Source organism: Falco punctatus (genome assembly GCF_963210335.1).
Source record: "Falco punctatus genome assembly, chromosome: 1".
Lineage (NCBI taxonomy): Eukaryota > Metazoa > Chordata > Aves > Falconiformes > Falconidae > Falco > Falco punctatus.
Window position 1 is genome coordinate 76,107,528 of NC_137580.1, and position 14,023 is coordinate 76,121,550.

General features: G+C 50.4%; 1 protein-coding gene across 2 annotated transcripts in view; it reads left to right on the top strand.

The window, feature by feature from the left end:
* The window catches only part of MFHAS1 (multifunctional ROCO family signaling regulator 1), a gene marked incomplete at its 3' end in the record, with an annotated part of 35,875 nt that extends 23,167 nt beyond the window's left edge, over window positions 1-12,708 (top strand). The window contains exons 2-4 of one of the 2 annotated variants that reach the window (XR_013929773.1): window positions 7,303-7,429; window positions 8,928-9,356; window positions 10,523-12,708. Coding sequence is in view for 1 of the 2 variants with exons in the window: in XM_080397376.1 (XP_080253502.1) it covers window positions 7,303-7,433 (131 nt within the window). Of the gene's footprint in view, window positions 1-7,302; window positions 7,434-8,927; window positions 9,357-10,522 lie in introns of those variants that run through there. The other variant, XM_080397376.1, reaches the window with a different exon arrangement.
* Window positions 12,709-14,023: the final 1,315 nt, after the last annotated feature.

The window sequence follows — 14,023 nt, forward strand, 5'->3', positions numbered from 1 at the left end:
TGATACCAGCTGCGTGGGGGAAGCTGCTGGGGCTTGAGCTCAGCAGAGCACAGCTTCTGCAGAGGGTCTGGCGTTCCTGGCCCGGGGGTCTGCAGCTTTAGGTCCTGAAGCTTGACCCAGACCTATCAGCTCCAAGCTGCAAAGCACTCCTGCCTGTTTCCAGAGATCTATCACGGAGGTCGTTTCATGTTTCTGTCATGTGGCATGAATTAAGAGCCTTGGGAAAACATTCTCCTGTGCAGCCAGCTGGGGGAAATACTCAGGGTGAGCCATACACATGTCCACAGCGAGAGCTGTGAGGCTAGAGATGAGGTGCTGGTTCAAGAGGCAGCTGGTGCTGTGGATGCAGAAGCTGGAAAGCTCTGTGGTGCTTGGGTCAGCCAGCAGCCCCAAGGCTGAGCCAGCCCCTCTGGCACTTGCGATGCTCCAGAGCAGAGCTGAGCACCCACAAAAGACTACTCTGTGTTCAAGGAAGGTGTCACCGCTGACATTTTTAGTCTTGAACCTTTCAAAGGAGAAATGGCAAATTGCTGTCTGTTCCTTTTCCATATTTTGCAAAAAAAGTTTTCCATTGCTCTTCACATCCTTTTTTCTGTGCTCTCAGCTTCTGGTCTTGGGGACTCACCTTTGCAGGATGGTCCTTTGCCTTGCAACTGACCACCTTTCCCATTCCACATTTCCAGAGCAATCTTTGCTTTTTGTTTTCAAGCCTTCCTTTTCTCTTTTTAACTATATCTTTTTAACTATCTCAGGCAGATGTGTTCCTGAGCATGTGCTGTACCTGATGCATGGCTCTGCTGACAAGCTTGCTGTTGTGATTGGTGCTTAGTAACAGATTTTTCTTCTCTGTTGCTTTTTTCCACAGAGATCTCTCCCACTGGGGCCCTCTTACAGGCCGGGATTTTTGTTGGGGTTTTTTGCTAGTTTTAAGCTTCTTTAATCGGGACTGCAATGTGAGGCTCATGAAACTTCCGTTCATAATGTGGATTTCACCCTGGTCTGCTCCCTTTTGTAATGTCTCTGCCTTCAGCTTCTTTATTTTTGTTGTTTGCAGCCAGAATAGCCTCCAGTGAGAAAAAATTAAGTCCGAACTTGAAGGTCTCTATCCCACACATCACCTCAAGCAGGCCAGGTAGATAAGGTCACTCAGGACTTCAGAAATAAATCAAAGGAAGTGCAGAGTTGTAACTTTCTGGGTAATATTTTTGTGCGTGACATGCAGGCAGTGCTGTGAGGAGCATATTAAAAATTCATACCAATACAGAGCAGTATTTTCTGTGTGCAGTGCTTGAGAATAAGCTTGTGCATCATACACAGCAACATTTGCAGGAAGCAACTAATTCATTTCATCCAAGCAGGGAGTGGTGAAGACAAGATTTAAATGTCATGGAGTAGGAGCAGGCTTGGTGTGAGACACCATCTCCTTCCCCCTCTTTCTGCCTCCTGTCAGATTTCTCGTCTACTGTAGAGCTGACTGCAAAGTCCCAGTGTATGAGAGTGTTGCCTGTGCTTACAGCAGAGGGGGAAATCTCTGCATGTGGCTATTCAACTCATCCTGCCTCTGTGATGGGTTTGATCTAATTGTGTAAGTACTCCAGCTGTTGAATCTCAAAACAGCTAACAGCCAGGCAGAGTAGCTGTAGCTTCTCCAACCCCAATCTCTTTGCAGTTGTATGGGTGAAAGGGGGGTAGGACTGCATGTGAAGCAGAGGGGTGTTCTGGGACCTGAGGCTCTCTTGTGAGCTCTGCTTTCTGACTGCTGTTGGAAACTGAGAATGGGACATGTGCTTTTGGTATGCAGGCAGTGCTGAAGTGCTTTATTCTCTAATTTTCTGAAGGCATGACTGCTAGGTGCTGTGCTGAGAGATCTCAGCAAGCAAGGATTGGTCAAGGGAGGCTTGACAGAGAAGCACTTGAGGCTGAGATGTGAACTGTATCTCCTGCCAGCGCCACTTGCAGTGGTTGGTGTCTGAAGACCTTCAAGCAAGGAGGAAGAGCGAAAATGGGTTTGGGTTAGGAGAGCAAATGAGCAGTGGGGCTGGGAAAAACAGCAGCTCTGGGGAATGGGGTGGAGTGAGTGGGTCAGTGCTGAGGCTGGGCAGGATGTGGATGCAGCTTGGTTTTGGCTGTCTGGTGCCCCTGTCATGAAGCATGGGTGATGTATCTTCAAGGTCCCAAGCAGACTGAAGAGAGAGAAGCAGCACCAGAGCCAGGGTCAGGGTCCTGCTCATCCACTGCTGGCTGGTTGTGCCAATGGAACCCAGACCCTGACAGCAGGAATGACAGCATGAAAATGCGAAACACCATCAGGCTGGAACTTTGCAAATGTGTTCTCTTGGGAGCTCTGAGAGAAAGGAGATGGCATGGCAGGCTGGAGCAGAGTCTCTCACCCCTGTGCCCTTGCTGCTTATTATTGACACATGAACAGGGAACCTTGTGCCGCTTAGCACCGCTGTGGCAGTGGGAACTGTGTGAAGGCAAATGGTCCGGGTGGGATTTTCCTCCTTGCATGCAAACCCCTTCTCTCTGTTAGGCAGCCAAGTAGGCTTACAGCTGGCCTTGTCTGGCTGCCAGAGTGGAGTAATCGAACACTCCAGCAAGTACTTGCTTTTCTTGCTGTCAGCCTCCCTCCTAGCTCTCTGATTTGTCATGAGTATCTGGCATTTCATGGGTATTTCCTAAAGGCCAGTGAAGTGTGCTTTGCAGCATGCCTGGGTCTGATCACTGGCATGGGTTCCAAGGGAGGCATCCCTCCCCAAATCAATGCGAAGAAATAACATGAATAACTGTACCTGACCAAAAAGTGTACACTGGTGCTTTTTCTGTGTTCCTGGGCATGTATGGCAGTAGAAATGTCTTCCTTGTGCACTGAGTGTCGATACATGGTTGAGCTCAATCTGGCACATGCAGTTATCCTCACAGGCTGCAGGTGTTGGCCTGGCCCAGGAACCCAGCACAAGTGGCTCAGAGCTGCTCATGCCTGTGTCTGTTCTGGGATAAAACAGTGGCAGTGAAGACGATCTTGCTGACATAGAAATACTTGCTTTGGGTGAGGTGGCTAGGACTGAGAGGAAACAGGCCTTTCTGTTAGAGCTTTGGGCATTGCTGAAGGTTTGTTCCTACCTTTACCTGTGACTGTCTGTGTGTAGCAGGTTTCTTTTAAATGGTGTGGGGCAGCATGACTGGCTCATCCCATCTGCCTGGAGGAGTTTATAAACTGGCTTAATGCTGCAGCCAAAACCGACCATGGTAGTTTCATGACAGGGTCTCTGTTTGTGTCTCAGCCTTAGCTTGCTGTACAGCACATTTTTCCCAGTTGTGGAGACCCGTTTCTATATGTCAAAATGCCAGGATGGTGGCCATGGGACAGATGCAACTTCTTTGCATCATTTGTGCCATTGTAAATGGAGAGGCAGCAAAGAAGCATCTGCTGTCTTGTTTGCAGGTGCTTTTAACCAGACTTGGTGGGCGCCTGTCTGCTGTCAGCTGCACTGGGACTTAGACACATCTAAAAATCAGGCCTTGGTCAGCAGGTACCCAGCATTAAAGTGCTTTTGCAATAGGGCTCGTGTGTCTAAATCAGCTGAATAATCTTAGTGATGCACATTTGTCTCATGGAAGATGGGATTGTATTTCAAAAACTGTGTTAGTCTTTAGCCTTAAGACAAAGTAGTTGGAGTTTTGGTTAAAACCTTAGTGGCTTCGGTGGAAGTTAGCGTCAAAACCAAGGCCACGTCAAAACTAAGCTTTGTGGTTTGTGTGTGTGCTATTGCAGGGCAAGCTTTCAGAGGGGGCAGGCAGAACTGAGGTTTCCAGTAAAATTTGTGACATGCTCATGAAGGAATGTGCAATCAAAATACAGACTGGCTGGTCTGTACGTAGGGGCAGAACAAGCACTGCAGATAGGGGCAGCTCCAGCTACATTTAAACTTAACAGTTAAACCAAGGAAACACCACTGCACGCCAGGCACTTAGCTTTTTGTTTTGTATCAGTGCGATACTTCATTTGATCTCTTTCCCACCCTGCCGCAGCCTTGAAGACTTTTATTTCTGATCTCTTGCAGTTTGAATAATTTCTGAATAGAAACATGAGATTCTGGGTGGGGAGAGTTGCGTCCAAGCAGTGTCTCAATTCTAGTTTGTTACAGCTCTGAAAAATGCGTGTTGCAGTGAGATTTGCACAGGCTTGTATTTAGCAGTCATGTGAAGCATGGTTTAGATAGTTACGCCTGGTTTAGTACTGTGATGAGTTTGTGCAGCAAAGATGAGCAGTTTGCAAAGACAAGGGGACAAGGATGCTATGGTGGGAAGGCAGCAGGACATCCCTTAGGTGAGAGGGGGAGGAATAGGAAGGATGCCCAGGTGACCTTCTGGCCACTTGGTGTGTGATGTATCTCATCCAGTAACAGTAACTCTGAGAAAATTCTTTCTTCTGGGGAGCAGCCTGTATGTCAGCAGGACATGGGAATAGGGCTGGAGAAGGTGTGGATGGGCCTGGGGACAGAGTGAGATGAGCTGGGGACAGAGTGAGGTGACCTTTAGCCCAGAGGCAGCCCTGAGGGGAGGGTAAAGCCATAAAGAAAAGGAGCCTTGACTGAAGAGCTGTGGGAAGGGGTTTGCCTGCAAATCAGGCATCTGTTTTACCCTGCAGCAATCTCCTCTGTTTTAGAAATCTCCATCTAAGGATTCCTGAAGTGGAGAGATGGAAATGGGGATGAAGGCTCAGGCAGACAGACCAGTCTTACTGTGCTCCTCTGGTTTAAGATCTAATGGATATTAGCCCTGTTGTTAAAGCGCATAATGGTGCACTGATTTTATGACTCATCTTTCAGAACCAGTGTTTTCAGTAATTTTAGCAATACCACAGTTTGGAAGTCAGCCTGGGGTTTGAAACCTGGGAATCATGGTGACACGGAGCCCTGTGGCATACGTGCTTGATGGGATGCTATGCTGCTTTCAGTGTGTGACAGCTCACGTAATTGAGGATGCTGCCTTGCAGATATAACTTTGAATTGCAAATACCATCACGATTCTTCTGTTTTGGGAGACATGTCTGTGTGGCTTAAAAGCTGCTCTGCCACTTCAGGTTTGAGTGTGGGTGTGAGACAAGGGTAAATATTCAAATTGAATGTGAATTCAAATTGTGAACCATGGGGGCAAACTGGAATTACGAGCCCCTGAGAGTGGAGTATTTTTGCAGAGGAACTGTGTGTATATGTGTATGTTCCCTGCCAAGCCCTCACCTCTGCTTTCACGATACCAAATGATGTGTTCTTGCTTTGGAAAAAACAAGGGGGTTTAGACCTACTTTTTCATGAAAGTGAGAAAACAGCATGGGGAGGAGAGGAAGGAAGAGGCATGTAGCAGGCTTCAGGTATGGTGGAATTGACTGTTGTGCCATTGCTACACAGGTTGGGCAGTAGTTCTGCAAAGCATGGTTTCTTTTCCAGTTTTCCTGGGGTGTCTGGCCATCGCAGCTAGGCACAGGGAAACATTTTTCTGATGTTCTTTATTGTAACAGCAGAGGAATTTATTGCAAGTGCATTTCAAAATAAGGGAGTCCAAGGAGTGTCTGTCTTGAGCGTTTTAGTGGAAGTGGGAACAGCTCACGGTGGCTGCTTGATTGATGGGTACAGAGAATTTCGTGTGGACCTGTGACAGCAGCCTCCTTACAGGCAGCCTGCCTCTGTAGAAGAAGTCACTGATCTAGCTGGCACAAGCCAGTTGTGGCCTGGTGCCTCTGCCTCGGGTAGGTCTGTTCAGCACCAATGTGGGCTTGCTCAGCAGAAGAATTGAGCCCCTGCTGGGCATGGATGCTGCCATCCCATACTGCCTTTGAGAGCAGAGCCTGCCTGCCAGCCTGTTAGCAAGAGGTGCTTCTGCTGCTCTTGGGTGTCTAAGCTGTGGCTGGACTACGCTGAGGAGATGGCGTGCTGATGGCTGGGGAATCTGTCCTCCTGGAGCCAGTCATGTGTGGAGCAGAGCCAGGAGGAAACTTGTCTTGCTCTGAGCAAGCTGCTGGGGAAGCGTTCCTCAGAGCTGGGCACATCTCAGCACCTGGCTTTCCCCCCTCACTGTGCTGACCTGCATCTTGCCCTGGACTACATGCTGCAAGGGTGCCAGCAGCGGGGAGCTGCCAACTTGGCATTTGAACAGTGGAGCTGACGTAACTCATTTAGCAGAGGGATACCATGCAGTGTGAGAGCCCCACGCTGCTACTGACTCAATGCAGAGCTGGTATTGCCTCCATTAGGGAAGAGCTAACGGCTGGGAGTTGTGATCTGCATGCTCAGCAGAGTGCAGTGTGGCCCAGAGCCCTGACAGGACACTGCAGCGGTCCCCATGGCGGCTGTGGCAAGTACACCCAGGGAGAGGGGCATTAGGGAATCCTCTTTCAGTATTTCTACCTGCTTCTAAATATCGTCTGGCAGCTGGGAGAGGCACCCCACAGTTGACCAGCCATCACAGAACAGCTGGGTTTCTGCAGCTCCAGCTTAGAAATTGCAGTACTGGAGCAACAGCTAGACAGCTGCAATGGTCAGGGTTGCTCAGGGAAAGAACAGGAGGTGACATACATGTTCAGAAAAGGTCAAGCACACTTACCTGGTTGGTTTGAGGGCCCCCCCTAGAATTTCTTCGAGGAGAAATACTGAAGTGATGCAAATATCATATCTGTGGCAGTTCTTTCAAACCGTCTTTCTGGTTCATACTAAAGGTGGTGGTCTTGGCAGGGTCCTTGTAGCATCATTCTGCTTGAACTGAAAGACAGCTGCTTTTTGGGTAGCTTTGTGGGTGTGGATGGCTGTAGTATGCAGATGTGAATAATAAGGCTTGTGTTTGTAGCTTTCTCTGTCTGCCAGTTTCCTGCTGATGCTACAGGTCAGCTTCCTCTCTTTCATGAAGATTGAAGGTAAACTTCTGGATCCCATCTGCCTCCAAAGCCTAATTAAGAAACCTGCTCCTAAAACCTGCAGCTCATTAGGCTCCGTCTAGAGGCTGTGAGTCCCTAAGGAGCCTTCAAGTCTGTGTGCAGTGATTCAAAGCAGGGACAGGAAAGATGGCAGATGTTACATTTGTGTGGAGCAGCACGTCTTCAAGCTGTATTCACCAGGATGTTCACCATGGTTACACGAATGCGACCTGCTTGGGTTGCAGGACCAGTAAGCCCTCTTACAGTGCTCACTTGCATCGGTCATGGATGTTTACTTGGTGACGGGGAGTGGAAAGGCATGCTAAAAGCAAAAATTGCAAAAACTGCCTTGCTAATGCTTCAATGTTTTAATTGTTTTCCTTTATTCACAGGAGAACTGCTGAGTCAGCCGAGACCGGAGGGACTGACGGAGATCATCTGTCCCAAGAATGGCAGCGAGCGAGTTAATGTTGCCTTGGTTTACCCCCCAACTCCTACTGTGATCAGCCCTTGTTCCAAGTGAGACCTGAAAGTAGACCCCCATTCCCCTGTCCGTAGACATCAGAAAGCCTACGTAAAACATGCCCTGACTAAGCATTTTTTCTGGAAGGTAGCAGCCCCACAGCCTGGATACTGCTCTAATTATTTGTGGGTATAGGCAGCCCACTCTAAGGATAAGAGGTACAGTCAAATGGGTTGAAGTGTTCCCTGAGCTGTGTTGTGGCAGATGCAAGACATATAGTGGGCAGGACAGATCAGGAGATAATAGAATCATGGGCAGGTTTAGGTAGCGCAGGACCTCAGGAGGTCTCTGTTCACCCCCTGCTCCAAGCAGAGCCACCCTTACAGCTGAGTCAGGTTGCTTGGGACTTTGTAGAGGCGAGGGTTGATGACTGCCAAGGATGGAGGTGCCACCACCTCTCTGAACTCTAGAGTTACACTGTTCTCCTGGGACAGAACTTCTTTCCTTCTGTCCCATCTGAGTCTCCCTTATTGCAGCTTGGCTTTCATTGCCATGAAGATGCACAGCTGGCTTGTGTTCAACATGTTCTCCACCAGATCCCAAGCCAACTGGGCCCCAGGCTACGGTGGTGCATGGGGTTGTCCTGTTCCAGGTGTAGGGCTATGCACTTGTCCTTGTTGAATTTCACAACACTATTGTTGACCCAATCCTCCAACTTGGTGAGGTCCCTCTGGACAGAAGCCCTGCACCCTGCACTCGTGTATCCGTAGCCTATATGTCCTTCACTCCACAGAGTGGGGATGTGCTTGGAGAACATGGCTCTGTTGTGGTGGGAACAAATGTGGGACAACGCTCACAGGAACAGCCTTGGCTTTTTGGTGCATAGGTTTTCTTGCAGAACAGAAATGCAGCCGTGGTCTGCTCTCCTTGGAGTGGCGCAAGGGAATTTGGCAGGGAGCTTAGAGGAGCAGGCCAAATATATTGCCTGCTGCCTCTGCTGTGCTGTGTGTGAATGCCTGTTACTTTCACTTCAGTATCTGAAAGTAGGTTTGGATGCTGTTCTCCCTGTTCAGTGCCCTTCCACCCCAAAATACACTCATCCTGCTGGAGAATAGCTTTGGTGATGGGTGGCTGTTGACCTGTGTGTGAAATTGAAGTGCCCACCTGGGGCAGCAAACAAGGTAGCCGCCCTGATACTGAGCCACAGGTCACCACTGTCTTCATTTGGTCCTCCTCTGTGTGTACTTGGCACAGTACATTTCTAACCTGAGGCTGCAATTTTTGTTGTACTGTACTGTCCAGCTGTGCCTGTGCACTTGTCCTCATGTCCTCCAGCACACCTTCTACAACATCTGACAGCTGAGTCCCAGTTTCACAGTCACTCTGCTGGCAGGGAACTTGGGTTCTTAAAAAGGCCTGTGTTACATTTAAAAGACCCCACCCTCCTTATTTAGAAACCTAGAGAAAATTGTGTGTCTTAGGTCATTCATTACAAGCACTGTGAACCCTGCTGCTTATGTGACATGACTTTTTCTTTATCCTTTCCTCTTCTAGATAAATCGTCAGTGCTGGTGCCAAAGGTTTTCCACCGGGCAGAACATGGCTGATGCTCTGCAGTGCTCCCATCTCTCCAGTTGTGGAGTTGCATGCTGACAGGGATCGATGGGACTATGGACTCTGAAACGCTGTGGGGCGGGGGCAGCTCCCAGGTGGGGCCTCACGGCTGGAGTGGATGCGGTCACCTGGAGGTTGGGGACGACAACAAGGCATGAAGCAAAATGATTGCTGCAGATGGCAGGGCACTGGCCAGAGGGAAAGCACTGGGGATAGGATTCTGTGGACCCATTGATCACTTGTTGAAAACCCATTTGGATCTCATGATGAATGTAAAAATGTTCTTGGTACCATTTAATTCAGACCTGCTTGGAGGAAAGTCTCTTGAAATGAGCTGTAGCGGGATTCCCTGGATTTATTCCTGGACAAGTGAGTTTTGTGGCAGTTGGCCAAGGCTTTGTTGGGGAGGGGGTTGATGCTGTGAAGCCTTTAAAATTGCTCCATTGTAAAACAGTTTGCTGTGTCCCACACAGCAGGCTTGGGCAGTGGCTGGCAGAGTGGGAGGAGCAGGCTAGGAAATATTTCCTGCCTTGTGTGTTCAATTGCCCTGTGCCATGAAGTGGTAAGAACGTGTTGTAGTCACGCAGGGATGGGAGAAGGGCAGTCAGTGCGGGCCCAGCACTGGCCATTTCTTCCCTGTGGTCTGCCCTGCAGCTGAGCCCTGATAACTGGGCTGTATGAGTCCTGCTCCATGCAATATTAGATTTTGCTTAAATCAAATAGGAGACTGGCATTTCCAGAGCCAGGATCCCAGGGTGGAGGTCTGTGAGAGAGGGCCTTAAAATGCTTAAATTAACGTAACTCTCTTAACCCTTCTGGCTGTGATGGCAGACATGGGATGGGTGATACTGGTCGGCAGGCTGTCTCCACCGGGATGCAGGCTGGCCAGGCCTGCAACTAGTGCAAGACAGTGATGTGCATCCTACTGGGACCTGATGCTGTTGTATGGGTGACGGTTACCCTGGCTTCTGGGCCTTCAAATACCAGCCTTGTGTACAGGGCTGCAAATATCCCGTTGGCAGGAACTTGACACTGGGAAATGCAGGGCAGAATCCACTCTAGCAGGAGATTGTGGAGGCCAGGTGGAAGAAATTAAGCCACTGTGTCTCACTTCACGGGGGGAGAGCTGCCAAATAAAAGCTGGCAGCTCAGTCAGCTCCGTGTTTCTTCAGGGTATCATTCCAGCTGGGCAGAGAGCATGGCTCAGATTTCATGTGTTGACCTGTCACCGGGCATTTGAACCTTTCATATGTGAGTGAGAAGCATTAATTGATTGTGCTTCTGGATTGCTGTAGATAAATTGGGGACTAGAAATTGCCTATGGTGGCTGGAAGGAGTGAAAGGGGTGTGAGATTTTTGAGTGGTGTCAGGAGTAGTGCTGGGAAACTCCCTTGTCCTGAGTCTTGCTGCCCATGAGACATGAAGGGCCCTGATACAGTCAGAACTTGTGTTAGAGCATTCCCTACTGTCACCTCCCATGCTGGGCGGCCTTCTCTTTGCTGCTACTCACCTCTCTCTTTTTCCGTTCTCCATAGGAAGAAACTAGCAATTTGTTGCTGTGACGTTGCGTGGAAACTACATTGTAAAGAAACCACAAACTGGAATCCTTTTCCAGCCTAAGGCCTGTTTCCCAGTGCACCCATCTGGTCTGGGATGCATGAGCATTGAAGGAGTGAGAGGACAGAGAAGATGTCTTACAGCCTGCTCCTTGGGACCGCAGCCCTCCTGCTGGGGCATGTCACCTCAGCGCGTACCTGGCCTTTGCAGGCACTCGGTCTGCTCTGTGCACTGAAGCCGTAATGCTGGGAGTGTGGCAGTATGGAGATCAATCTAGTTGGGTCTATTTAATATGAAATGGTGGTCACTCATCCGCCCACTGTTTAGTAACTGGTGTAACTGTGTTTTCATCTGTATTTTTTTAATATGCAAAAGCCATTTAATTTTCTATGCAGTTCAGAAACATCTCCTCTTTGCAACTGCCAGGTGGGAGATCTGTGCAGAACCAAGCCAAGTGGCTGATAGTCCTTTTGATTTTGCTGTCGCTCTCTTTTAAGGATGCATCCTGGAATCCTCTGCACACAGCGTCCCTTTGCTGAGCTCCTGCCTCTTAGACCCCATTTAACATCCCTGAGCCCCAGGGATGAGGGCCTTGTATTTTTGAAGGATATGTAATTTTTCATGAGTCAAGCCACAAGGAAAGAGGGCTTGAAGGCAGTGCCCTAAGAGCAGAGGTAACTGAGTTCAGAGCATGTATTATATTCCTGTTCTTTTCCCTGCTTGGAGAGTTACTGAACTGTTAGAAATGACTAAGACCTCTGCAGAGCACCCTGCAACCTTTACTTGAAAGTGTGTTATGAAGAGGGCAGAGAGGACTGGGGCATCGGTTGTCTCCCTGTGGAGCTGACAGTGCATTTAACCCCTTTGGAACAGGAGGAGAATCTCCTGGTACTACATGCCTACTTCACACAAGAGGACTGTGCTGGTTTTGCTCGTTGGTTTGCAGACCCCTTACTTGTTGACCAGTTGATTTCCTGCTGAAACAGGTGCAGACAGGTTTGGAAGCAGAGCTGGCAAGTTGCTGTGCACTGCAGGACTTTCAGCAGCTGGAACATGTCCTGGAATACCTTGTATTATGCTCTGAAGCAAAGCCTGGGATTCAAACCTGCATCCGTCCAAGTGAAACTCCCAGGATAGCAGCTTTGCCTTCTGCTGGGTCTGTGTAACGTGACAAATTGCACGTCCCTAAGCAGCACACAAATCTGTTGAGGTAGAGGGAGACCGATGGGTGATGCTAGCTCATCCTGGGGCTTGCAGGGGTACTTGGAGGCCTCTGGCAACTGCAGAGGCTCCTGGGTGATGGGACACCTCTGCTTTAACTGTGCCAAAGGCAGAAAGCTCAGAGAAGTAAGATTGTTTCCAGCCTGCCACAAGGCCAGGATGCATTTGACTAGTTTGTGGCAATGCTGTTCTTTCTGCATTGTCTCTGCTCTGAGCTTGGGGAATTCAGCTTTAAAGTTAAACAGTAATAGAGGCCAGACTGGGATTTAACCTGCCTTGTGGTCTCTCAAGTCAGATGGAAGAGGCTGGGGGCTGCAGAAGCACGGGTCATTTCCCTTGCAGCATCCCCCATGCTACAGTTCCATGGTGGCTGTGGAAACTCAGTAGCATATTTGGGTGCTGCTTTCCCAGGAACCCAAGACACGCTTGGCTGTGCTGTAGTACCAGAGCTTACATGGGGTCCGTGTTCTCTTCCCTTTGTACCTCTGAGGTAGTTGAAGTTTGTCAGAGCAGTAGGGGCTCCTCACTGTGAGGAGACATTTATGGTTGCGTTAAAGGGAACTGCAAATGGTATTTAAGAGCTCACTAAGTGAGGTGAAAACCCACCGGCTCACTCCTGCAGAGCCAGATCCTGGAGCTCGGCTCCTCCCGCACCCTTTGGATGGGATCTTGGGCTGGCGTCCTTGGAATGGCAGTGCGGGGAGGTGGAGATGCTGCACTGCAGTAAGCACAAGAAGAGGCTAGCAAGTGGGCCTCAGTGTAGCACCCATCACGCACTTCATGGCTCAGTTCATGGACTGTAATTGCAGGTATTCATATAATCTACACCACTGGGCAGGACTCTGCACACACACACATGCATGCCCAGACGTACGCGCACCACACCCACACTTGCCCACACATCCTCGCCAAAACAACTGAAAATAAAAGTGATCTCGATCTCAAGGAGAGGCCTGGCTGTTTGATTTGTTTTTCCTCTTCCAGTGCCTCCTTGGGTCCTGCCTCTGGAAGGGGCTGCGCTTAACCATAGATCCGGGGTTTTCTAAATCCAGGAGCCAGAGCTTTTAGGAGCAGTTAGCAGATGACTCACAAAATGGTCAAGATTTGGCATTGAGTGTATCTGAGCCCCTTGTTTGCACCAATATCTGTGAACCATTGCCCAATCCAGTAAGACAGATGATTTCTGGGAAACAGCATTTTCCCTACTGTGTTTAGGGTGTTTTGTGGGTTTGTGCGGCCAGCTCAGTGGTTCTTACTGGTACCATGTTTGCTTTCTTGTCAAGCTTGGTTCCCTGTGAACTCTGCTCAAGCGCCATGTTGTTCACAGGAGAGTGCAGTCAGGCAGATGGCCCTCTGCTTGCCAACAGGGGTGTTAGTTGCCAGGAGGGTGAACTAAAAGTAGGGAGCAAGTCCCCTTCCACACAGCCCTGAGTAGCTGTGTAAACCCCATTTCCATCACCACTCTTGTCTGGAGGAGCAGACAAGACAGAGCCCCGTGGCAGCCCCACTGAGCACAGCGATTGTGCTGTGCTCAATTCCTAGGAGAAGGAATGGCAGCATCTGCAACAGGACGGGAGGCAAGGCTGAGTGCAGGTGGCTGGGCCCTGGCCACGGCAGGGCGGTTGAGAAGATGCCAGGCTGTTACGTGGAGGTGTTGGGGTGGTTGCATCAGTCAGGTGGGTGCCATGTATGTGTTGGCCTCCATCACTGAGGGACAGAAGGGAAATTTCTGAGGATGTGCCTGGACTGTGCGCCAGGGCTTTGGGAAGCACCAGCAGAAAATTAACTGGCCCCTGATGGACAGAGGCCCTCCTCCCTTTAGCCTGTGCCTGCTGGCTGAGGAGACCCGTAGGGCTCACAGGTGTCTGGGGGCATCCAGCCCTCCCTGCCTGGGTGCCGCACTAAGGGATCAGGGCAGGGCGTGGGGGGGCAGCTTCCCGGGGCAGGGAAGGGACAGGCGGCTGCATGGCCCCGGCTGGCTCCGGTGGGCTGCATGCATGCTGCCGCATGCAGCGGTCCGGCGGGCTGCAGGGCCCCGGCGGGCGGCAGGGCCCGGCCCCCGCCTGCCCCCGCGGGGCCGTGCCTAGGGAGCCCTGCGCGCTCAGCCTTCTCCCACAAGGTGGCTGCCCGGTGCGGTTCCCACATAACGCAGCCACAGCTTCCGGAGCGCTGCCGTGACCCGGCGGGAGGCTGCAAGCCCCGGCGGGAAGGCGCAGGACCGGGCCCCGGGGCTGCCGTGAGCCCGCCGGCACGGGCAG